This window comes from Pteropus alecto, unplaced genomic scaffold, assembly GCF_000325575.1.
Source record: "Pteropus alecto unplaced genomic scaffold, ASM32557v1 scaffold43, whole genome shotgun sequence".
NCBI lineage: Eukaryota > Metazoa > Chordata > Mammalia > Chiroptera > Pteropodidae > Pteropus > Pteropus alecto.
Genome location: NW_006435764.1, coordinates 8175084 through 8199558, shown reverse-complemented (window position 1 = coordinate 8199558; position 24475 = coordinate 8175084). Strand labels below are relative to the sequence as shown.

The following is a 24475-nucleotide window of genomic DNA, read 5'->3' as shown; positions in this document are numbered from 1 at the left end:
AGAGCATTTGTGATCTTGCGCATTTTCCAAGCGCGAGAAATAGCAAGCGCAAAGGCCCTGGGGTGGCAATGCGCTCGTGGTCATTCAAGAATAGCAAGACCAGTGGGGCCGGAAAAGCCAGCAAGGGCCAAAGGGCTGGCGCTAAAAATAAAAATCGCCTTTCCTAAATGCCCCCTCTTAAAACCTGCTGTGCGCGCCTAGCTATGAGGAGATGTCTCGAGGGGTTTCCATCTTTCTGGGACTTGTTTATCTCCTAAGCAACAATTCAGTGAACGGAAATTTAAGCTTTTCCGCTGAGGGGTGCGTTAAGTTTTCACCCTGTCCTCTGAGAACGAGACTCAGACAGACCAGCCGAGATTAGTAGTAGGTGTGAATGGTGCTTAGAAGAGAAGAGTTAGCGTGAAACAGGGGAGCAATCAGGGAAGACTTCAAGGAGGAGGGGAGACCAGGCTGGGCCTTGAAGGATGGATGCATAGGACAGGCAGAGAAAGGCAAGGAGAACAGTGAGGGTAAGGCAGGAGGTGGGCTAGGGACCCAACGCAGACACGGTCCCTGGGGAAGCCGAGGTGGGGAGGCCCCCGTCCGTGAGCTGTGCTGTCCCCACCCCACAGATGGAGTACTTCGGCACCATTGGCATCGGAACCCCTGCCCAGGAGTTCACCGTCATCTTTGACACCGGCTCCTCCAACCTGTGGGTGCCCTCGGTCTATTGCTCCAGTCTTGCCTGCTGTGAGTGCCCAGTCCTGCTCGGCCCTGCCGGGGCCCCCGGCACCAACCGACCTGGGAGCCCAGGACACTCAAGGGCTTCAAACCAGTCTAATTTCAAGCCTGCTGGAGCCACTCAAGAAGTCACTCAACAGGCTTTCAATGAACAGCTATTACGTGCCAAGCACTGGGCTTAGGTGCCCTGCGGAGAAAAGGCTGACTCATGCATGGTCCCTGCCCTCAAGGAGCTCAGGCCAATGGCAGAAAGAAGTGGGCCGGCACTTCTTGCCAAGGGCATCCATGGGCCTGGTCCACTCAGTGTTTGCCCGGGTGTCCTCGGGGGGACCGTGGGTTCGGCTGTGAGATGGTCCCAACTGGCCCACCAGACAGGAATGAAATCTGGGAACGCCCAGACTCCAGAGTCCAGGACAGAGGTCATCCTTCTCGCCCAAAGCCCCACCGCCCAGCCAGACACCCACCCCAGGAAGACATCTCCAGCCCATGACTCTTGCTCAGCTTTGGAAGTTGATGATGTCACTTTTTGCCCTCACAGACAACCACAACGTCTTCAACCCTGAGGATTCCTCCACCTTCGAGGCCACCAGCGAGACGGTCTCCATTACCTATGGCACCGGCAGCATGACAGGCATCCTCGGATACGACACCGTCCAGGTAAGCACCTGCTGACTGGTCACCTCATTCTGCCCAGCCCTGGGGGCCAGCTTCCAAAGACCTTAGGGGTCACCCAGAACCAGCAACCCCCTAACCCCCAGAACCAGTTCATTTAAGCAATACAGGTCTCAGTGGTCACAAAAGTAAGCTAACTGGGGGATGGCAAGGGGGAGATGGAAGAGACATCACAGACATTTCTAGGTGGGCAGTGGTGGGTAACAGGATGGTACCTGGAGCCATAGGCCAACCTCAGCCCCACCCAAGCTGAGTGGCATGGGGGAAAGGAGTGGTGAAGGTAAAAAAACGGTTTAGTCCTCTTTTAGCCCCTCCTCCTCCTCTTCCTCCTCCCCCTTCTAGAGCCCCCCCCCCCAACAAAAGCTCCACCGGCTCCCCACTTCTAGCAGCGGTCAAAGGCTCTGATCTGCCTGAGGTCTGCTTTGCATCCTACCATCAGACACACAAGCACACGGTGACCATCTGTTCTGTAGCAAATTCTTACACCGAGTCACAGACTGTGGCCACCTGGAGATCAGCTGCAATGATTACCTCTAGCAGAATAACACCCATTCCTGGGGACAGTCCCTCTCCCCCGCTTGCAGCCTGACTCCCCAGAAGCCGAGTCCTACACAAAATGAACCAGGACAGTTTGGGCCCGGGGCTGGCACCCCACAGGGCTCAGTCCATACGAGCTGATTGCGAACGACTTGGTCCCCCCACCCAGGTTGGAGGCATCTCCGACACCAACCAGATCTTCGGCCTGAGCGAGACAGAACCCGGCTCCTTCCTGTACTACGCACCCTTCGACGGCATCCTGGGTCTGGCCTACCCCAGCATTTCCGCCTCGGGAGCCACACCCGTCTTTGACAACCTGTGGGACCAGGGGCTCGTTTCCCAAGACCTCTTCTCTGTCTATCTGAGCTCGTAAGTTGGGCAGAAAGGTCAAGGTCACCTGGCCCAGCAGGGTGCTGTCCAGGACTGGGTGGGGTAGAGAGGGTCTTAGCAAGTAAGAGGTTTGAAAGGTCAGTGTCCAATGCTTGAAAGGCGTATCTTCGGCAAAAACGACCACCAATCCCTCTGTGACAAGCCGTCTTCATCCATCCTGTTTGACCAGCATGAGCCTTGGTCACAGTGACCTGCACGAGTCCAATGTCATTAGCTGTTCGCTCTCCAGTACTAGTCCCGTCAATATAGGTCTCCAAAAGACCACCATTTAAAGTGAATCCACTTTAAATAGGGGCCTAAATTCTGCAGCAAAAAATGGAAAGGAAAAAAAAAAAGGTTTGATTGGGTCTTATATCTTGAACAGCGAAAGTTTTAAATGACGAAAGCAAGTTTCTTTTATTCGTTAAAATCTAGGTTCCAGTCGTGACTAAGAGTTAATTCTAAGAGTGAAGAAAGAATAAACCCAGCGTTGGTTTAAGCTGAGTAGAGGTTCATGCAACAATATCTGAGGGTGTCATCAACTTTCGCGGGACACTCACATCCTTCTCTTTCGAAGCCGTTCGTCATCGTTGATGTTTGTCTTCAGTTGTTAGTTGTTCTGCTAGAATCTCATTACGTCACATGTACTGTCAGAGGTTTACAGTGAGAGTGGGGTGGAGTTAGGTGAGTGGGAGTGTTTTATCTGTGGCCAATTATTCGGCGATCAATTTCCTACCATCATCTATATTTGCTTTCCTATCTCACCCAAATCTGCAGAGATTCAGATCATAAATATTCCAGTAACAAGGACCCTTGCAATTTACAACAGGAAGTTCCTTTTACCCTTTTTATGCCTGGCTGCTTAATATTCAAGTCAGCTCTTAAACATAGTCCGGATTTCCAGGTACTTAGATGTCTCATGGAGAGCTCTTATCTGCCCAACTAGATCAGGTTTCTCGATTCAGCACCATGGACATTTGGGACCAGGCGAGTCCTTGTCATCGAGGCTGTCCTGTGCATTGTAGGATGGTTCACAGCCTCCCTGGCCTCTACTTACTAGATGCCAGTGGCACCCCAATCATGACGATCGAAAACATTTCCAGACATTGACACATGTCCCCTGGGGGCAAAACTAACTGGGGGATGTCAGTTCCAGCTCTCAAGTCCTTAAGAGCAAGCACTGTTATGTATTCACTTCTCTTATGGTCCCCACAGCAATGAGAGTACGTGGTGGAAACCACACACTTTGGAACCAGAAAGACATGGGTTCTAACCTTGGCTCTGCCGCTGCCGGGCTGTGTGACCTTGGGCAGTCACCTCACCTCTCTGTGCCTCAGTTTCCTCTCTGTAAAGTAGAAATAATAATCATCATAGCGACCATGGCATTGGCCTTGGTGTAAGGATGAAAAGAAACCTTATTTGTCACACACTCAGCGCGGCTCCTGGCACTAGCAAGAACCTAAAGTGAATCTACTTAAAATAGAGGCCAAAATTCTATCGCAAAAAAACCCTGAAAAAGTAGCTCTTCAAATGCATACAGTTTAGGTTCCGTTCCATGAACAAAGGAATGAAGGAATGAAGGAATGAATGAAGGAATGAATTCCTGTCTTTTCCCTCCACTTTCCACAGCGATGACGACAGTGGCAGTGTGGTGATATTTGGTGGCATCGATTCTTCTTACTACAGTGGAAGCCTGAACTGGGTGCCTCTGTCTTCTGAGACCTACTGGCAGATCACCGTGGACAGGTGAGATCACCTTGGATGGGCAACGTCCTGACATGAGCCCCAGATCCCATTTTTTCATAGACTCATAGTCAACTAAGCTTTCTAACCCCCACCCCCAGAACGGCCAGCACAGAGAAATGCACCCCAGAAGGAGAAGGTAGAGTTGGCCAAGACAGGGAGACCCTGAGAAAGACACCTCGCTGAGACCCCCAGACCCTTTGCAAGGATGAGACAACCATTTCTCTTCTGGTCACAGAGGAGGACTATCTACCAGCATCCCCGGGGTGAGCCGGAACCCGGCTGCCCACATGTCTCAGCATATAGGGGACTGTGAATTGGCACACACTCCTCTCATTCTCGGGAACACGTCACTTTTAGCCGAAGGATAGGGCCAAATGGCTAAGTTTGCTTCAGGTCCTTCCTTCCCACCTCCCTCTTCGGGGCCTGCTGGTTCCCCATGCAGCCTCGTCCCCCGGCTGTTCTTCCCCTCGAGGAGCCGCTAGAGTGACCAGTCACCCAGGTTTGCCGAGGAGTGAGCAGTTTCCTGGGACGCAAGAGTTTTTAGTACTAAAACCAGGACAGTCCTGGGTAGATCAGGATGCACTGGTAGCCTTATGTCTTTCCTAGCCATGCTAAAATGTTAGGTCCAGCTCTCACCCCCGTGGCTCTGTCTCCACCACGCCCCACCTCCCATCCCCTTCCCTGGTTGCTCCCCGCCACCACCACCCTCGCCCTGGACTGTGTTTCTGTTCCCCCGGCTCGCCCCCTGCTCGTCCTGCTCTTCCTCAATCAAAACTTACCTTTCTAGCAAACTGTGAACTCCCCGCAGCCGGAAATGGGGTGGCTGTCTTACTCGGCTTTGCATCTCCCGTGCCTGGTGCCGAGTAGGCACTCAGTTAATATTTGTGGAGTAAACGAATATGTGAATGAGAGAAGCTGAAATTTTATGTGTTGGCCAATGGATGGGAAGGAGGGACCCTCTGGGGTCACCTGGTTCCTCCTTGGGGAGATGTATCCCCTGGGAGCTAAGGGGACCCTTATTTGCATCTTGCCCTCAGTGTCATCTTGGACGGAGAGGCCATCGCTTGCAGTGCGACCTGCCAGGCCATTGTTGACACCGGCACCTCCCTGCTCGCTGGCCCAACCACCGCCATTAGCAGCATCCAGAAGTACATTGGAGCCAGCGAGAACTCGGACGGCGATGTAAGCCCAGGCCCGACTGCTCTGCTCTAACCCAGCTGGTGGCTCTGCCACGCAGGAGGCATGCAGCCTCTCTAACTCTCACTTTTTCCAGATGGTGGTCAGCTGCTCAGCTGCCAGCGAGCTGCCCAACATCATCTTCACCATCAACGGCGTCCAGTACCCTCTGCCCTCCAGTGCCTACATCCTGGAGGTAAGAGGGCTCTGGGCCTTCCACCTGGATGTGCCTGCATAGAATGTGGCCACGTCCTCCCACCCCGCACAAGCGGAAGTACACTTCCACAAGCTGCGGCTGACTTCCACTCTGGATAGCCCCTGGAGAAAAAGAATACATTAAAAATAAATGCATGCGTGAGGATGTGGATGCAGTCCCCCACCTCCGAGAGAAAAAGTGAGGTGAAGGATGGTGGCATGAAGTGAGGATTTCTAGTTGGACACCTGAGTCCAAGCCCTGGGCCTCAATGACTAGCCTGTTGATTCTGAGGGTGGTCAGGGGAGCCAGGTGAGACTGAGCATATCGAAGCTATTAAATGTCGAGTGAATGGGAGTCACAACTTTCTTAGGGCTAATATGCTCCTACTGCCTCCGCCAGTGACAAATTTGAGTCGAATGAACCACAGGAAAACCCGTGATCTTCTATTATAATGCCAGGTGCAAAACTAGTTTTGCCCAGCGAGTCGATGTTATTTGGCAGGAAGTACTGATATCTGGCTCACGCCCCCAGCCACCAATGATGCTGATTAATTAGTAGGGGTGAGGCCCGAGCAATGAGATTTTTTCAAAGCTCCCCAGGTAATTCTAATGTACACCCAAGGTTGTGGCCCAGTACCCTGGCGAAGGAAAATAAACTAACAGCCGCCCTGGTTTGCCACCGAACGGGATCAGAATAATGAGAAAGGCTGTGTCGTTGGGCCGTCCAAAATCCTTCCCAGCAGCTGAGTTCTCCCAACATCCCTTAGCTCCGATGCTGGCGTCAGGCTTTGTGCCTCTGCCAGAAACACCGGATAATGTCTAGGAACCCCTGGAAAACAATAGTGCAGTGAACAGCTTACACAGGCAGACCCTAGGCCAGAGAGCCACGTCCCCGGACATGACCCAAGAAGCTCCTCCTTGCTTGAGCCTTAGAGTAGACCATGGCGTTTGATGCTTAGTCCCCAGCGCCTGCCACTGCTGAGTCTGTGTCCCATCTCCGGTTTGATTGTCCTTTTCTCTAGAGCGACGATGTGTGCATCAGTGGTTTCCAGGGCATGGACCTCCCCACCTCCTCCGGGGATCTCTGGATCCTGGGTGACGTCTTCATCCGCCAGTACTTCACCGTCTTTGACAGAGCAAACAACCAGGTCGGCCTGGCTTCTGCGGCCTAAGCCTGAGTCTTTCCGGTCACTTCCCAGGATGATCCAGCCCCAGCTCGGTGCCCACTCTAGACGTACATAATTCTCCTGATTGCTTTTCCTGTGGGATTGCGAAGGTGGAATCTTAGCCCTATTCTCTGCTATACCAATGATGTAGAATAAAAACATATCATCCTGAAAAACTGTTTTGTGGAGTTTCTTCTCTTTACTGCTATTTCTCCTCACATCATCGGGGTCAGAACACCTGGGCAAGGGGACAGAAATGACCACATCTATTGCGACAGCACCAAACACAGCACACGCTTCACAAGAGAGCCAGGAAAACAAATGGGCCTGGGCAGGTCCTGCTGGGAGCATCACATAAAGGGTGGGGAGTCAATCGTACCTCAGTTTAAAAAATAACAAAGTTGAATTTAAAAGACCTGGGGACCACAGATGGCAGGACATTGCCTCCTCATGGAACAGGACCCCTAAGTTCTTGGTTAAGGGAGTCGACTTCTTATTTCTCTCAAAGCCAATAGCACAATGAGAAAGGAAGAGAGATCAAGAGAAGACAGGTGGCCACTGATGGTGACATTTTTAAGTAGGCCAGGCAGGGCGGTACTGTCTATAAGATACGGGCTGGAGAGGTGACAGAAGCTGACACCTGCCATCAACCAGGCTGCTCTATGTGATTAGCTGGTTGATCTAGACTAACAGCTGAGGACACCTCCACGCTCTGGGTTCAAGACACTGAATCGCTGCTTTTCTCCATCAGGAAAGAGGGCGGTTTTCCTGCTCTCTGAATAAAGGTTATGAGAGAAGGAACCGAGCACGCTCATGAGCAAATAGGCCCTAGAAATGCAAACAGGAAATGGAGCAGCATTTCTCAGAGTGGGTTTGGTAGCAACATGTTCAACGAAAACCAAAGTTTCAAAATAAGTATGGAACATGCTACATTCCAGGCCCTTCTTCAAGGTTCACGAGGCGCATATCCCAGTCAAAGGCTCTGAGAAGTCCTGCTGCAAAGTGATCTCTTTCATTTCAGCTTGGCTCAGCTGGATCCCCATTCTTCTTTTGCTAGGAAACCTATATAGTCCTGTGCTCCTCCACACGCACGTTGGAAAAATTCCCATAGCTCTTGCCTCTGCCGACAGCTGGATTCCAGACCGTCCGCTGGATACACTGGCCTGAGGGCTAGAGCTGGGCCTCCCTGCCGAGAGAGAAGGACTTTGGGGTGACCAGAACAAGATGGCTTTAGATATTCTATTGTCACGGCATCCTGCAATTTGTCATTTATCACTCATGTAAATATAAGATGTCGAGTTCTAAGAAGAGACAGCCGAATGATCTTTTTGAAACCCGAATTTGATCACATCCTTTCCTTGCTTAAAATCTTTAATTAACGCCTTGCAGTTGCAATTGGATGAAGACAGTACACCTTTGGTGTGGCTTCTAGGCACTGCAGGGTCTAGTGTGTACTACCTTCTCTGCCTCGCCTGGATCCCTCTTACCCTGAGCTCCTGCCACCCTGGCCTTCTACCTCCACGAATACCCAAACTTCTTCCCTGCCTCCAGACCTCTGCACACACTGTTCCCTCTGCCTGGGTTGCTGTTCCCTTTTTCTTGATCTGCTGATGTCCAGCGTCCTGCAAACCTCAGCTTAAACGCCACTTCCCTGAGAAGCCTTCCCTGACCATCCTCCCACAGAGCCCGACCCTTCTCACCTTCATGGCACTGAGCACAACCGGTCACCACGCATTCGTGGAAGTGCTCGCCTCAGATCGACCAGGCCAGGGCTGTGACCGTTTAACTGTTGAACGTCCAGCGGCAAGAGCAGGGCCCGGCACACAGTAGATGCTCAATAAATCCTTGTTGACTGAGTGATCCATTCGAGATGACTTTTTAAAACAAGGAGGATAGGCTGAGAAAGTGGATCTTTTTTGACTGAGGCCATGCTTAAGACAACAGATGGATCTGTTCCCACCCCCACCGCATTCTGTCCCTGTCATGTTTGGTCATGGGACCGACAGGTGGACCGCTCAGATTTCTGGGTAGGAATTTCACGGTGTCCTAGTTCCTTAGCTGTTTGTCTTTCTGATAGTTCCCGAGCACCTCCTATGAGCCAGGCTATGTGCTAGGCTTTGGGGACGCAGGCAGGTCTTCCCAGCCCCTTCCTCTCCTGCTCCTAGCCACATCCTTCCCCCTACCCCCTTCTCAGCCCCACCAGCTGCAGCTCAGACCCTCCCTCCTTGCCCCGCTTGCATTCCTTCACCCTGGGACTCCTGGATCCAGACAGACTCTAAAAAGGCTTCCCCTTAAACAGATCATTCGGATGGGAAAACCTCGTGCTAACATAGCTGATCTGACGCGCCCCACATTGCTCAGCAAGGTGGACTCACATTCCTTTTCTCCAGTCTCATGCGTCTTTCTCATTTCCCAGGGGCCCTGGGGGTCTAAACCCAGCCGGACCCCCACCTTTCCATCCATGTTCGTCCAAAAGTGTTATTTTCATCTCATGGGTCACTGTTCCACTCATCTATGGAACCTAAACCCTCCCCGAATGCAGATTCTTGCACATTGCTGGTGAGGGTGCAACTTGGTACAACCCCTAAGGAGCCCCACGTGGCAATATCCGTCAGAATTAGAAACACATATACCTTCTGGCCCAGTAACTTCACTTCTGGGAATTTATCTTAAACATCCATTGACACACGTGCACAATGATGTAAGTACAAGGTTATTCCTTTGTAGCATCTTTTATAAGAGCAAATGTCCATCCACAGGGAATAATTAAACAGCGTTTGGTGCGTGCCTGCACGAAGCAGCTACGCGGCTGTAAAAAGGAAAAAGCGAATACACTTGCTAGGTACTGGGACAGAAAGATTTGGAGAAGGGATCGTTCCGTGAAAACCAAAAACGCAAACAACAAGGCGACAACGGGGCTGACACTGTGCTGTATTTGGGTTATAAACAAAGGAAATAAGATTTGCTTGCACATACACAAAGGAACTGAGAAACGAGGTCCAAGACCGGAGACCACAGAAAAGAGAAGAGGGGGGACTGGGTAAATGTGGGGTGGGGGAGATGTCTCACCGAATACAATTTTATACATTTTTATTTCTGAGGATGCAGATATACCATACATTCACACTAAGTTAATGAAAGGTACTTTTAACCCTCTGAAAGTGTATCCTAATTCACAACCTACTGTTGTTTGCCTTTGGGCCCATTCGCCTGATAACTTCCCAAAGCAGGTCTTTGGAACCAAGTCTGACCACTTGGCCCCTTCGGGAAGGCCCAGGTCCAGTGAAACTGACCACAGGGAACAGGCTTCTGGCACACTCTCCCCATCCTCTGCTGCTCCTCAGAACCCTAATGTGGAGTCCTAGGTAAGGGGAGGTATGGGGTGTGTTCGTCCAAGAACAAGCACCTTCCTGCTTATGGGGGCCCAGGCTGTTAACTCACTCTGCCCATTAAAGGCATTAAGCGCCCATTGGGGTCTCCTGCAGCCAGCTAGCCCTGGGCAGGGGCTGTGAATGGTGAGGCTTATTGTGAGCACAACAGGTTCCTGCCTGGTCAGATCCCACAGGGGCTCCCAGAATGTTGCAAGGGCACTGCCTGCCCGCCACCCCGGGCCCTGAGAAGAGGCAGTGTGACCACAACATGAGGCAGTGTGAGCCTTGCCCAGCATTCCTGCCTGGTCAGATCCCACAGGGGCTCCCAGAACGTCGCAAGGGCACTGCCTGCCACCCCGGGCCCTGAGAAGAGGCAGTGTGACCATGATGTGAGGCGGTGTGAGCCTTGCCCAGCGGGAGGGCTGCTGTGGGCAGTTCCTGCACCTCTGCCCCGAGAGCCTTCTTGTGCCCGGGAGTGAGTGACAGGGAGGCAGGGTTGGTCCTTGGACATGCCGGGAACAAGAGAGGGACAGGAGGAGCGGAGTAGCATCCTCAGGCCCTCGGGGGAGGGGACAATTCTGAGGCATGTGCCACACGGTCTCCCAGGGTCCACAGAAGGGCTGGTGCCACCTGCCCACAGCGACGACCACTCTGTAATGTACCTCGGCTAGTTTTCTTCCCTTCCATCTCACGGGCCCCTCCCTCACCTGCTCCCTGCGATCACTCCCAGGGCAGTGACTGTCACCCAAGTATTCATCCCTGGGTCGGCTCTCGGGGAAGCCTAGATGAAGCTAAGGTGGTCACAGCGCCTTCCCATCAACTGTAGCCCATCATCGACTGAAATTCCCGCAGGAGAAGCCCAGCAGGTGCCGTGTGAAGGGGAAAAGCCCATACTGGGAGCCAAACAGGGCTCCCCTCCCAGGCCAGCCTTCACAATCTGTGCATCCTTAAGGGAGCCTCTAACCTCTCTGGGCTTGCGCAGTCCCAGCTGTAACCTGAGGGAGGCGATGGAGAGTCCAGAGAAGCAGGCTTTCACACTTGGACCACCTTGGGGAAAATGTTTACAGCTCTCCCCGCCACCTCTTTATTTATTTTTTAACAGTTCGACATGAACATCATTTACTGGAGTTCTACGGAGCAGGGAGAAACCCGCGTTCACACGCGAATTGCTTTCTTTATTGAATAGAGGGAGGGCAATAAGAAAATGAGCGCTGACTTGTAGCCACCCCTGCCTTGTTTGAGAAGTTACAAGGTGGAGGCAGCCAGGGCCCCACGCTTTCATCCTGAAACAGAGATGCCAGGTGACACAGGGAAGCCAGAGGGCTGCGCGGGTCACAAACCAGAGACTGAGAGAGGCATTATCACGTGCCACCGTCGCAACTCCACAAGGTAGGACGATTATGACCCCATCGCACAGATGAGGGAACTGAGACGGGCGGTCCCTCGGCTAGTCACGGCGGAGTAGGGCTCAAACCTGGTTTCACGTACCCCAGACCTCACTCTTAACCACCACCCTTTGAGTCTAACTAGACAAAATGGTCTCTGAGTCCTCTGCATCTCTTAAGTCTTTGGTTTCCATGCTCTTAAATTCGCTATCCCTGCAGATTAGGACACGACCACACTAACATCTGGGCTGGACGCCCCAGATGGCCTTTGCAGCTGGCAACTACTGCAGACATCCTCACCTGGTACGTGTGGCGAGCGGCGGGTCAGAGGAGAGCGAGCAGGGAAGCCTGGGCAAACGTGGGTGGGGTCTGTGCGGTGGGGGCTGCGGTGTATTCTACAGCCCGTGGGTCTTCAGTGGTAGCAAGTGAGCGACCTGGTGACAGCTAAGTTCCCTGTCTTCCATTCCCGTCCCGTTTCCCCCCATTAATAATTTTCTTTCCCAGGTCATGGAATCTGAGCTGCTCCGCCCAGACCTCCCCTGGGCACTGACGGATTTAGTCCCCCCTCTGCTCGGAAGGTTGTTGGCTGACAGCTCTTGGCCATCAGCCCTCACAAGGAATTGCCTAGGCTGAAGGGAGTTGCCTTGTCCAAGGTCACACGACTTTCCTGGGGCAGCCCATAAAGAATTACTGGTCAACATGGGGACACAAAGCCCTGTCCCTTTTCCCTACCTCAGGACAACTATGAAGGGTCACTCAGCCTCAGAGCTCCCAGATCCGGCTGGCTGAGGCCTTGGGACTGAAGGCAGCCCGACTTCTCCCTCCCTCCAACCCATAGGTGTGGTGACAAGGAACTGCCTGCCTGCTCCTTCTCAGACGTTCCCACCCAGGGAACCCAACCTGCAAAGCCCTCTCCATCTGTTTTTGCCCTTCTCACTTTAGAAGTCTCCCAGCATCCGAGGCCACCAGGTGCTTACACGAGACACCTCCCCAACCCAGCCCCAGTTTGGGGTAGGCGTTCCTCCCAAGCTGGGGGCTGAGATGGGGCATAGTTTGCCACCTGTGGGCATGGACTGAAGTTCTCCCAACTTCCCGAAGTGAGAAGTGAGTGAGCAGCACAGCCTGGGACAGACCGAGACAGCCTTTAATCAGGAAAGCTCAGCTGAGAGGACAGTGACGACAGTGACCGCTGGTGGCTCGGTCCCAGTGGAATCCCAGGCCCTCTCTGGCCCTCCTCCTCCAGAGCGGGCAGCTCAGCAGCCCAACCTTCCTCAAAAGACCAGAGGCCACGCTGCCCAGGGAGGATGCTGCCCCAGGAGGAGGCATGTGCTCGATTCCCATGGCACATTCCACATGCTTCCTGGGAACAAGGCCACACCAGGCCTGGGGGTCTTCCGTCCAGCCAGGAGTCCTGCAGGGCTGCGCCTCGTTGCCCCCGGAGCCTCTCCGCACACAGTCAGGCTCAGGACCCCCAGCAGCATCCTCTACCCAGTGTCTCTCAGGCACGGCTTCCTCTGTCCAGAGTCATGGAGGCCTGCTTACCCAGTAGACTCCTCCTCACTCGAGGTTCCTGTCGTGGGCTGCTGGGGACTGGGGCTGGCGGTGGCCACAAGGGCTGCAGAGAGTCTGGATGTGGTGGGGGAGAGTCTGCGAGGCCTGAGGAGGGTGATGGGGGTCTCTGAAGGGATGGGGCCCGTCGTGGACAGGGCAGAAGTGTTAGTCAGGATGGCGGCAGGCAGAGAAGGCTCTCTGGACACTGTGTAGGCCCCAGATGCTGAGGACGAAGGCTCTGGAGTAACAGGGGGTGGCCCAGGAGCCCCGGGAGAGGCTGGAGGTAGAGTGAAGATTCCCAGAGAAACTGATGGCCCTGGTGAGGGTCGAGGAGACTGGGAGGTCCCAGGCTCCCCTGGCAGTGTGGCCCCAGGCCCCACAGGGGGTGAGGGTGAGGCCCGGGCCCCTGAGGAGCTCATGGGTGAAGTCTGCACATAAGACATGTTGGTCCTTAAGAGGAGCTGGAGGGTGTGGAGTGCTGGTCTCTGAGGTGATGCTGCAGGGGGGTCCGGGCAGGAGCTACAGCTGACGGGGGCCGCGGTGGCTCTGCGGGGGCTCCGCGCCGAGTACCTGTCTCCATGAGCAGAGTGTCCCCGTCTTTCGTCCAGGGAATCTAGAGAAAGGTAGGGGAAACGAGAAACACAGTGACCCTCCCCCATGGCTGAGGCAGCTCCGGGACAAGCCACACTGGAGACAGATGCCCAAACTCAGTCCTCTGAAGGTCCTCGTATACCTGGTGAGGACCAGCTGGCTCTCGCCTCCAGGGAGAGCAGACCAAAACAACACGAATGGAGGGAGGCCCTGCTAGGCAGTGGCCGTGTGACGTCGTGTGGGGCACACGACTCCCCCGGGCCTCCATTTCCTTGTCTGTAAGATGGACATAACGATGAGGATCGCACGGGGTGCACAGGAAGTCTCAGCTTAAACCCGAATGTAAACTACGGACTTTGAGTGACACCCCGGGCTCGGAGTAGGTTCACCAACGACAACAAACGTGCCACCTGCCGCGGGACGCTGACTGTGGGGAGGCTGGGCGTGCGGGGAGGCGGGGCATACCACAGCTCTCTGTACCTCCCGCTTGATTCTGCTCTGAATCCAAAACTGCTCTAAAAACATAACGTCTATTGCGAAAAAAAGAAAAATCTCTCTTTTTAAAGTCTCAGCCTGGATCCCGCACATCATAAGGGCTGAACGCACAGGGGGAGAGGAAGTCAAGGAAGGAAGAGTGTTGGAGAAGAGCCTGATCAGGGAAGAGGCGGATGTCGTCAAACGCATTAAAACGCTGGACCAACTGCACTTTAAAAATCATCAAAGGGCAGTCCCACAACGGCGCAAACGTACCCAAACCCACCGAATTGTAGACTTGGAGTGTGCGAATTGCATGGCAGGTGAATTACATCTCAAGAAAGTTGTTATGGTTTTTAATTATCAAAAAAACAAAAACAAAAACAAAAAAAACCCCTAATTCGTAGTCTATTTCAATAAACAGTGGTTTCTCCTTCCAAGGAGGTCTCGTTAGGTAGAGGCAATGTGGAGAACCAAGCTGAGGCCGTGTGTCCCAACAAGAGGAGCTGGTGCCCTGCCTCACGACTTTGGGCCTCAGTTTCTCCATCTGGAGGCAGGAGAGCAGAATGGGAAGGAGCTGGGGGTAAGGTCCAGAGAGACCTGGCCTTGAGTTCTACACTACCAACTAGAACAAAACCTTAATTCAGACACTTATCTTCTCTGAGCCTCCTCATCTGCAAAACGGAGCTAACAGTAACGATGGCCATTCTCGAATGTTCCCGGGAGCATTTAAATGAGCTCATACAGGTAAAATGCTCCATACGGTGCCTGGCGCCTTAGCTAATGATTAGTCTCTAGAGCAGGGGGAATAATATCTATTGGCTTGCAGAGGCGTTAGTTGGTGGTGGCTAAACTAAAGAAGAATCTAGAAAGCACTCAATTCCTTTCATGTAATGGCTGCACGGGCTCGAGATGTTTCCAGCCCCCCAGTCCTCACGGCAGCTCTTTATCCACAGATCTGAAGAGCTGCCCTAAATATAGAACATCCTCCTCAAAATTCCAAAGGCATTGAAAGATATTTTATACACAAGGAAATCCAGGCCACAAATCAGTGGAAGAATTCACTGTCTCCCTCGAAGTTTAAAAAAAAAAACACAAAAAAGCCACATGTAAGGGACTCGATGGACACGTTAAATTGGAAAAATTAAATTCAAAACATACAGGGTAGAGTTGGTGGGCATACAGATCACGGGCCACATCCCCATGAGTGTCCTCTTCCTCCAGGATCCCATCTGGCGATGTGCTGTGGTCACGTACCAGTTACCACACCATTCCGACGCTCCATGACCAAATTACTCCACCTATTAACCCCGAAGTCCAAACGCAACTAACCGAATTAAAGAAAAAGTTGTCTGACCGAAGACTTTTCACAGTAGGTCCATTATGGAGAGAATAAAAAATAAAGAAAGAAACCACCTAAATGTCAACCCAAAAGGTGGGGGGTGAGCAACCCAGAATATCTGGGAGCTTTTTAAACGTCCAGCTGTGGGCCACATCAATACTTTGAAACTATGTGTTATGGCAGGCTGTCTGTGTCCTGGTTACACCGCAAAATAATCCACGTGGACGAACATTAAAGATGGAGGAAGACAAACAGAGGAGAATAATCTGTCGGAGTCAAGGCAGAGTAGGAGCTAAAACATTGACGTGGGGCTCAAATCCTGGTTCTACCGCCCATTGGCTAAGTGACCTTGAGCACGTGACTTCACTTCTCTGTGCCTCGGCTTCGTCACCTGGAAAATGGGGATGACACCAGTGCCGCTCTCAAAGAGACACTGCGAAAAAGGGGCTGAAGGAGCCACACGACGTTCCCTGACACGAAACGCGTGCTCAGTAGGGTGCAAGCGATTACCCTTCTGCAAAGTTGGTTCCGTTACTAAATTCTAATCTCTCGAAAAAGAAAGCAAGCGGAGGAAGAGATTAAGGAAGAAGAAAATGGAGAAGAAAAAGGCACAGTAAACAAACGAGGCTGCCGTACGGCATGTCACGGCGTGGCAGGAGCATGGAGGAGGGTCAGTAAGCCGGGGCACGGGCTTGCGCTCCATGCGCTGGCTGTGTGACCTTGAGCGAGCCATGTTCCCTCTCTGAGCCTGGGTTTCTCAGGCTGGGCTTCTCACGCTGAAGCGCAGAGAGGTGAAGTGACATGCTCAAGGTCACATAGCCCTTTACGAGTTCTGTGTTTCTGGGAAGAAGAGCAAAGGGACAGAAACTCCAGGCCCGCTTACCTGAGCAGGAGGAGCAGCAGTCCCCAGGGCGCACGGAAGGGTCCGAGCAGGCCCGCTGGCAGGGGACCTTCTCACAGCTCACCTCTCCCAGCTAGGGAAGAAGGATACACGTGAAGACACCCAGAGCACCTCACCCGCCCACAGCAGCTCCCCCAAGGGCCTCGTGCACCAGCAGTGGGACCCACAGAAAGATCCGGAGACAGGCTGCAGAGCTTGGCCCTCACCTGAACAACAGGCGGAGCCACACACAGCAAGGCAGCCTTAAGGAAACCACAAAGAGGGAGGATACTGTCAGAGCCAAAGGTATTCTGGCAGGTAATTAAAGTTGAAAATCAGCAGGACGAGGGGCTTACACGTTGGCTAAGGGGCTCCGAGTTTTGCAAAGGGACAAAACGCAAGAAGCAGCCCCTGGCCTGGCAGCTCCCAGTTCCAAGGTCCGGCTCACCTGGCACGTGCACTGGGTACAAGGCTCATGGTCCAAGGTGAACACCTGGCCATTCATCACCTTCCTTCCCTCATAGTTGCAGTCTGCAGGGGCAGAGGAGACAAGGGCCCATGAGCGCACAGGCCCACCCAGGAGCCTCGAACGTGGGGCAGCTGGTCACACTCACCTCGGCACACCGGGCAGCACTCCCCGTCAGGGTGGAAGGGGTAGGTGCAGGTGATGGGGCAGTCCACAGGCGAGCAGGCCACTGAGCCCAGCTGCAGGACACAGAAAACACACAAGGCCCTTCGTTCTGGGCAGCCGACGGAACACGCAGGAAGGACAGGTCACACAGCCACTGAGAACCTCATCAGACACACCAAGGCTGGTGGAGAGGTCCGTGGTGGGGCAGGTAAGAGTCTATCTTCCTGGTAGAACACAAGCCCCACAAGGCCAAGGCCCTGGCCTTGTCTACAGAGTTCATCTACCAATGGATACCTGTCGAACAAATCTGCGAACTTCCTAAAAAAGGCGAGCACCAAAACCCCAGGAGAAGGAAGGACCCAGAAGCCGAAGCTCCCCGAAACACGTGGCTGTGAATGAACAGGGCCACTGAGAGGCCAGAGACGTTCGCCCCGAGTTTCTCAATGTCTCTGTAGACCCTGGCCCTTCTCCCACTGTGTCTGCACTCACCGCCAGCAAAGACCTTCCACCGGCTTTAAACATCCTCGGCGAGACGAGCAATCGTGATTTTTTTTTTTTTCATTTTCCAAATACGAGCTGATAGGACTCTATCATAAACATGCTTTTTCAGACTGAGAGGCAGTGCGGTTTAGGGGTACAGTGTGCTTCCCGGAGCACAGGTTCAGAGCGGGGGATTCAGCTCCTGGCACTTCAATTGACTAGCTGTGGCATCTTCAGCAAATGGCTTTGTCTCACTGTGCCTCGGTTTTCCCTCCCAGCAGGTGAAGCACACGACCAGGGCTGGACAATGCTAGTACATTAAAGATTGGGGCGCAGAGTCTGGGGTCGGGATCCCTCACCTACACCCTCAGCGAGAACCCCTGGGCCACACTTCATGCTGTGAGGACCACCTCCCCGCCGCCAAGACCCTCCCTGGTCACCAGAAGCAGAGGACTTTAGCCGGGCAGAGTGAAAAACAGTTCTCTGGCCCTGGGTAAAGATTCACCCTGGGCAGGGCTGGAGGGAGCCCACTGTCACCGTGACCCAGAAGTGACCTTTCTCTTGGAGGTCTCTGGACTTTGCCTCCAGGGTTCAGGAGCTGGTGGCAGTCCCTGGGGAGTTTCCGCAGACAGGGGTCAGGTCTGGGTGGCCGTACCAGGCAGATGCAGCTCAGACACGGGTCCAGCAAAGACGGGAAGGTCTGGTTGTTGTGGAAGACTCTGCCTGTGTAGGTGCAGCCTGCCAGAGAGAGCACGGGGTGAGCGCCCGCCACGGGTGGGGGCCAGTCACCAGGCTTTGGTCAGGGCGAAGGTCCCAGGCTTATCTGGGTAGCAAAGGTCAGGCCAACTGCCTCCCCGGGCAGTCGCCCCAGGGGTTGGAGAAGGGACAGAACGTGTGTCTGGACTGGAGGCTGATATTTTGTGCAGGATTCATCAGAGGGGTCAGGGTGTCTTCACTTTGGGGATGCCTGCTCCCCCGCCCCCCACACCCAGGGCAGAGCGTGTCCTTCTCTACCCCTCACCAGGTGGGATCGGGACAGAGGGACTGAGAGACACAGCCTGGGTGCCTGGCACCGTGCCATCCTCTCTGTTCCTCCCCATTCAGGAGAACCCCAAACCCCACCTTCCAGAATGTTCCCCCATACCTCTCCCCTCTCTGCTTCCCAAAACCTGCAGAGGCCCAATCTGTGCTGCTACGCTGATGAAATGTATTATATATATACTAGTAAGTATAAAAGCAGGTGAGGGACAGCAGGAAAACATTTTAGAAGGAAAAAATACATAATATGTACCTATTATATGTTACATATAGATATGTATTACAGATACGTTATATATAGACGTAGATATATAACTTAAAGAGACTAGAAAGACAACACCATGAGGGTAAATGTGGTAATGTGGGCCCTTTTTAATTTCTTTTTTATTTTTTCTTTCCGTACGTTCTAAATGTGCTGCAGTAAGATGGAAAAAGGTAAAAATTACTATAAAAAAATAAAGTCTGGCTTCTGCTTTCTCTCACTGTTCTTTAATTGTCTCACGGGTATGGCCTCTTCCTTTGCTGCCTCGCCCAGGCTGCAAGCTCTGCACACATCTGCATATCTCCTTCCAGCTCCCAGAGCCTGCGGCGGGCAAAGCGCTTTGCGTCTCTGAGCCTCAGTTTCCTCATCTCTAAAATGGGCACGCCCCAGGGTGGTTGTGCAGATGACCCAGGATGACGCCCGTGTGACGCGTCTCACGGAGGGGCCCACAGCAGGGAGAGCCCGGATGCGACGGGGGCAGGCAGGTGCTCTGCGGCCCCCCATCAGGGGTGGGGAATTACCTGCCGAGCAGTCGGGGCAGCACTGTCCAGGGATCCGAATCGGGTGAGGGCAGGAGTCCACGCAGTCTGTCCTCTTGCAGCTCACTGAGCCATCTGCCTAAGAAAGGAGGAACTTCACCAAGATCCTACCTGCGATACCAGCCCCCGCCTCCACTCTCCCAGAGCCCCCCCAAAAAGGGCGATGCTGCCAACTGGCCGAGGCTTGCCCTAAGAGGCGCCAGGATGCGGTGGGCAGTGGCAGGTCCCGGCCAAAGAGGACCAGCTACTCGGGCAGCGGGCGTGAGCCTTCCGGAAGGCCCCCGTATCCACGGGGAGGGTAGGCGATTGCTGGGGCTCCATCTCCCCAGCTTCCTGTTCCTCTCCAGTGGCAGCCGAAGCTGCAGCAACACCCCACCCAAATTCTGCTTTCAGGGTTTCCCTGGAACCCTGGCTCACCCCAAACCTATGGAGTAGAACAAAAATCCTATTTTTATAGAAAACTATTCCACCTGAAATGTCTATTTCAGGAGACATTAGCGCCATATCTACTCTCCCCTTTTTTCTAAGAATCTGAATGTTTACAAAGCTTTTGTGTTAGCTTTTTTTTTATATAACCTGAGTGTCCTAGATGAGTCATAAAGGAGAAAAAAGGCAGCTTTTTTCGTCCCAACTCCAGTTCTAATGAATCATTTCCAATTTTTGTAAGGGTCTAAGGCTTTTAAACAAATGGCGCGTCAAAGGGACTTGAAGGCTGTGCTTCTCACACGCTAAGCTAATGTGCACGCACACATCGCCGGCAGTAAAATGCAGATTCTGAGCCGGGAGGTCTGGGCGGCCTTCAGAGTCTGCGTGTCTACCAGGCTTCAGGTGACACTCATGACTCCGCTGGTGCAGGGACCTCATTATGAGAAATATAAAGCTCTCAGGGACTGAAAACTCCTTTCAAGTAGAAAGGAAAAGTCAACATGGACTTAAACAATGAACTGAAACAACGGTGTTTCTTGGTAAGTGGCTGTGTTTGCACGGCTGTCAATCTGACGCAACCTTAAGCACCCTCTCCTTATCCAGTTCCGATGCGATGAGGTCACACGATTCATGTTAAGGAAAGAAACACGGCAATTTCAAAGGCAAGGCCTGCACAGCTGGCTGCCCCAGTTCCCCGTTATCTGTGTCGGGGAAAATCAGGACTCCTATTTCCCTATGCCAGCAGCTCCCCATCCAAGGGCAACGCGCCACACGCCATCCGTAAGGCAGACTGCCGAGCCCCGCTGTCCTGAAAACGAGGCCCACTGTCCTGAAAAGTCCACCAAGGGCGGAATAAACTGGGTCCCAACACTTTCTGTAAAAATGAAACTCGATGGTGTGGGAGCAAGGCTGAGGGCGGGCCCCAGGTGGCCCAGCTTCTGGAGGGGCAGGGGTGTCTGGCCCATGAGGATCCCCGTCAAGAGTGCTGAGGAGGGGCTGAGGGGGCGGGGGCGGGGGCGGGAGCAGCAGGGAGAGCCGCTGAAGGCGCGCAGGTTGTCATTCACCTGGCAGATGCATAACTCACAAGGATCACCGGGAGACCAGATCTGTCCAATCGGAAACTCAACCCCGTTGTCATCGAGAGAGCAGCCTGGCCAGGGGACAGTGAGGGAGAAAGGATGAGTGGGCCGAAGTGCCGAGGAAGGCCCTGAATGCCCAGCAGACCTACAGCACCGAGGGCGGACCCCTCTGCTCACTTACGCTGTGTAGACAGCTCCCGGGTGTACACTCAACCTGGAGTGGCCCACGGCTACCTGTCTAGCTCCCTCATTTATGTTTGGTTTTCCCTCCAAACATTGACCTGGTACACACAGACACACTCACACAAACATATGCACCCATAAACACATATTCAAACACACTCACACAAACATATGCACCCATAAACACATATTCACACACGGAGAAACCATTACACACAGACACACATACACAGATATATACACAGACACATACGCAAATACACAAACACACACCGACACACAATTACACAAATATGTACTCACAGATAACTGCTCACATGCAGACACACTTACAGACACACACACAAACTTACACACTCAGACTCATTGCAACAGTCTCAGTGGATACAGCTCAGCCTCCCTCCTGGAGGCACCCTGGCCTGTGTTGGGTGCAGCCCAGGGAGGCAGGGCTGGGGCCCCTCACCTGTCATGGGCGTGGGCTCCCGGCAGGTGAAGCAGCACTGTCCAGGGCCCAGCCACCACTCCTCACGGGGGCAGTCCAGTTCTGGACATGGAGTGAAGGAACATTCTACTTCCCCATTCTGGAAGAAAGCCAAGGGTCATGAGCCAGTGAGTGCAGCTCCCAAGCCTCGGGCCACGGGAGGGCTAAAGAGGAGGGCTGGCAGCTGCCATCACCCCACTCAAAGTGACAAAGAAATCTCCATGGGGCAGGAGGGTGAGGAAAGACGAGTCCTTCACTGGGGCTGGGGTGAGGCTGGGGGGTCCTGAGAATGTGCCGGCTGTCTGTCTGGAGGGTCCCCCGCGGCCCCAGCGGCAGCCGCCAGCATCTCTTCCCCTCACTCCTGCAAAACGGCTTCTGTGCAGGCTCCCTGTTCTCGCTGCAATCTGTCATGATGCAGCCAGAGAACTTTCCCACACACCAGCCTCATCACATCACGCCATCACTTAAAACTCTTCCCCAGCTCTGCCAAGTCCAAGACCGTCAGCCTGGCTGGCAAAGCCTTCTGCGACTGAGTCTGCCACCACCACCCCTAAAGTAATGCCCTTGGCCAAAGGGGGCCATATCTTCCAGGGGCCTGGATGGTTCCTTCACCCTCCGACACCCTGGGGAGCAAGGGAGTATACTCAGCTGAGATGCTGGAGGTATAGGAGCCCCGCTCCCGGGGCATCGGCCTGAGCCCCATCTTCACCCTGCTCCTTGCCCCTCTCCTGCTTCCCTCACGGTTCCCCTGAGAGCACTCCCTCAGAAACTCATTTACAGAAGCATCCCGCCCCAGGCCCTGCCTCTCTGAAGCCAGCCCAAGTGCTGTCCCTGCCTGCAGCCTCATCTCTGGCCTGACTCAAATCTGTCATGTGTTCCGTACTGCACACTATGCTCTCTCTTGCCTCCTGTCCTCTGCTCACGCAGTGCCCGCTGCCAGGCACACTTGCCTCAGCTCCTTACCTGATTAGTGCTGGTCATCCTTTAGGTCTCACCTTAGCATCCCTCCCTCCAAGAAGGTGTCCTCGAAGCCTGCAAGTCTGGCTAGGAGCCGTGGTCACCTGTCCATCACCCACCCAGGCTGTGGGGTCCCTGACAGAGGAGACTGGGGCTGTCTTGTGCTTAGCTGTGTCCCCAGCTCTCAGCATTGCTCCAGGCACACAGTAGGTGCTCTATAAATTGCACTGCTAAAGGAGGAACTTCAAGGCCTCGGTGACTGCGGGTCCCTTAGTCTCTTTGCTACCTCAGTCTCCCTTGTGTCACATGGCAGCCCCCCTTACCCACGGCCAAGGCATCCTAGGACAGTCTTTCACCCTCTCCCCGTCACCCACCAATTCAGCTCCCTACCTGGCAGACACAGGTGGTACATTCGTCACCACCGCCACTGAATACAGCCCCGTCTGCATACCACCGGCCATGGAAAAAGCATCTCACTGCAGAGAGAAAAGGCAGAAGCAGCTCAAGGTCTCTGAGAGGGGGCAGAGGAAGGAAAAGGAGAAGAAACGCGTAGTGGGGGAACCTGGAGATGCTCACACACGCCATGACACTCCCCACCACGGCCCACGCTCGCTTCGCCCCTCTGAACCCCTGACAAAAAAACGTGCTATTAAAAACCGACAGAGAACGAAGCACGTGTCAAATCAGGTCCTTAACTAAAAAGGCAGGGGAAGCCCAGAATAACCAGAGAGGAAGAGAAAAGAAGAAATGAAAAAAGACCGATCCAGACGCCTGAGACGGCTCTGGGAACCATGCCACCCAGGGGGGCGGCTGGGAGGGTTCAGCAAGAGCCTCTCATCTGAAGATGCCTCACAGGTAAAAAGAGCCTGAAAACCTGGCCAAACCCGCCCGGTGTCGGTCGGACGGCCCCGGGTGCAAATCCCAGCTGCACGCCTCACTAGGGAGTAACTTTGGGCAGATGCTAAAGCTCATTAAGGCTTCGTCTTCTCATCTGCACAAAGGTTTGATACCACTTCCTACCTCGTAGGGACGACATTGCCTAATCGCCAAATTTTTAATTTAAAATAATATAAACTTTTAAAGTTAAGAAAAAATATTTTAAAGGGCACCAGCTTTGAAACGTAGACTTGAGTTCAAGTCCTGCTCATCTACTAACTGGCTGTGTGTCTTTAGGCCTCAGTTTCCTCCTCTATAAAATGGGGCTATGAACAGTACTGAGATCAAGGGCCGGCAAGTGCCCCACGCGGCAACAGCACGAAGCTGGCAGGGAATATCTGTGCCAGGGATGAGGTCATCCCAGGAAAGAAAATCACATTTTTAACAAAAGACCAGCTCATTCGTGGGGAAGGGGAGGCGCCCTCCCCAGCTCAAGACAGATCGATGCCAAGCATGAACTTAAACTCCTTCCTGCCTGCGTTGAAGGTGTTTCCCATGGCAGGGGACAGGTCAGGCCATGAGCTCAGTCTAGCATCTGAACCACATAGTAGGTCCTCAGTTAAAACAGGCGCTTTGAAATGCTTCAGTTGATCTGAGTTTCTAAAGCAAAAATCAATCTCTCTCCGCTCTCTTCCACTCATCTTGCTCCCCAAAACATACTCAAAAGACACCCCTCCCCCAAACACACAAAGAAGTTAAATGCTCCCGCCTCTCCCCCGACTCAAAGTCATTTACCTGGAACACAAGTACAGCAGTCTGGCTTTGGGGAGGTCGGACAGGGGCCAGGGGGACATTCTGGGGAGATGCAGGACACATTTCCAGCCTGAGGTGAGAGATGGGGGGCGGGGAGGAGAGGAGAACCAGGCTCTGACGCCCTTCAGGCCCGTCGAGAACCAGCTCACTCCATCCATTTCACGCCACACCTCAGCTTTCCTGTCCAGCACAAAAGCCTCTGAAAGAAAGCCTTCTAAGACACTTGAATGCCACCACAGTCACGACAAAAGCAGTTTGCAAGGAGCCGGTCCTCAGCATTTATTATGGGGTGGTTTAAAATATCTCCCTTTCCAAGACGAGGGCTGGACCAGAGAGCAGGGTGTGTCTCGCCTTCCACAGCATCCCCTCCCACGGCCTAGGGAAGCCGTGGAAGGATGCTGATAGAGGCTACCTGCTCCATCAGAGACACCTTCCTGTGCATCTGAGTTTTGAACTAAGTGCCTACATTAGCTATTCGAAGAATCAAAGTTAGAACTAAATTTTAAAATTTTAAAGTTAAGACGAAAACAAACTC

At 53.4% G+C, this 24475-nt stretch overlaps 2 protein-coding genes across 2 annotated transcripts in view; one reads left to right on the top strand and one right to left on the bottom strand.

Annotated features, from left to right (window-relative positions):
- LOC102897755 (pepsin A-1) overlaps positions 1 to 6695 on the top strand; it is an 8737-nt gene extending 2042 nt beyond the window's left edge. The window contains exons 3-9 of the mRNA XM_006911233.1: positions 612 to 729; positions 1259 to 1377; positions 2099 to 2298; positions 3928 to 4044; positions 5082 to 5226; positions 5318 to 5416; positions 6438 to 6695. Of these exons, the coding sequence (XP_006911295.1) occupies positions 612 to 729; positions 1259 to 1377; positions 2099 to 2298; positions 3928 to 4044; positions 5082 to 5226; positions 5318 to 5416; positions 6438 to 6587 (948 nt within the window). The 3' untranslated portion in view covers positions 6588 to 6695. The remainder of the gene's footprint in view (positions 1 to 611; positions 730 to 1258; positions 1378 to 2098; positions 2299 to 3927; positions 4045 to 5081; positions 5227 to 5317; positions 5417 to 6437) is intronic.
- A 6180-nt stretch (positions 6696 to 12875) lies between these two features.
- VWCE (von Willebrand factor C and EGF domains) overlaps positions 12876 to 24475 on the bottom strand; it is a 24102-nt gene continuing 12502 nt past the window's right edge. Inside the window, exons 11-20 of the mRNA XM_006911351.1 lie at positions 23923 to 24010; positions 22642 to 22727; positions 21277 to 21394; positions 20616 to 20701; positions 19108 to 19204; positions 17942 to 18024; positions 16790 to 16880; positions 16624 to 16706; positions 16179 to 16269; positions 12876 to 13501 (exon numbers count right to left, since the gene is read on the bottom strand). Coding sequence (XP_006911413.1) covers positions 12876 to 13501; positions 16179 to 16269; positions 16624 to 16706; positions 16790 to 16880; positions 17942 to 18024; positions 19108 to 19204; positions 20616 to 20701; positions 21277 to 21394; positions 22642 to 22727; positions 23923 to 24010 — 1449 coding nt within the window. The remainder of the gene's footprint in view (positions 13502 to 16178; positions 16270 to 16623; positions 16707 to 16789; positions 16881 to 17941; positions 18025 to 19107; positions 19205 to 20615; positions 20702 to 21276; positions 21395 to 22641; positions 22728 to 23922; positions 24011 to 24475) is intronic.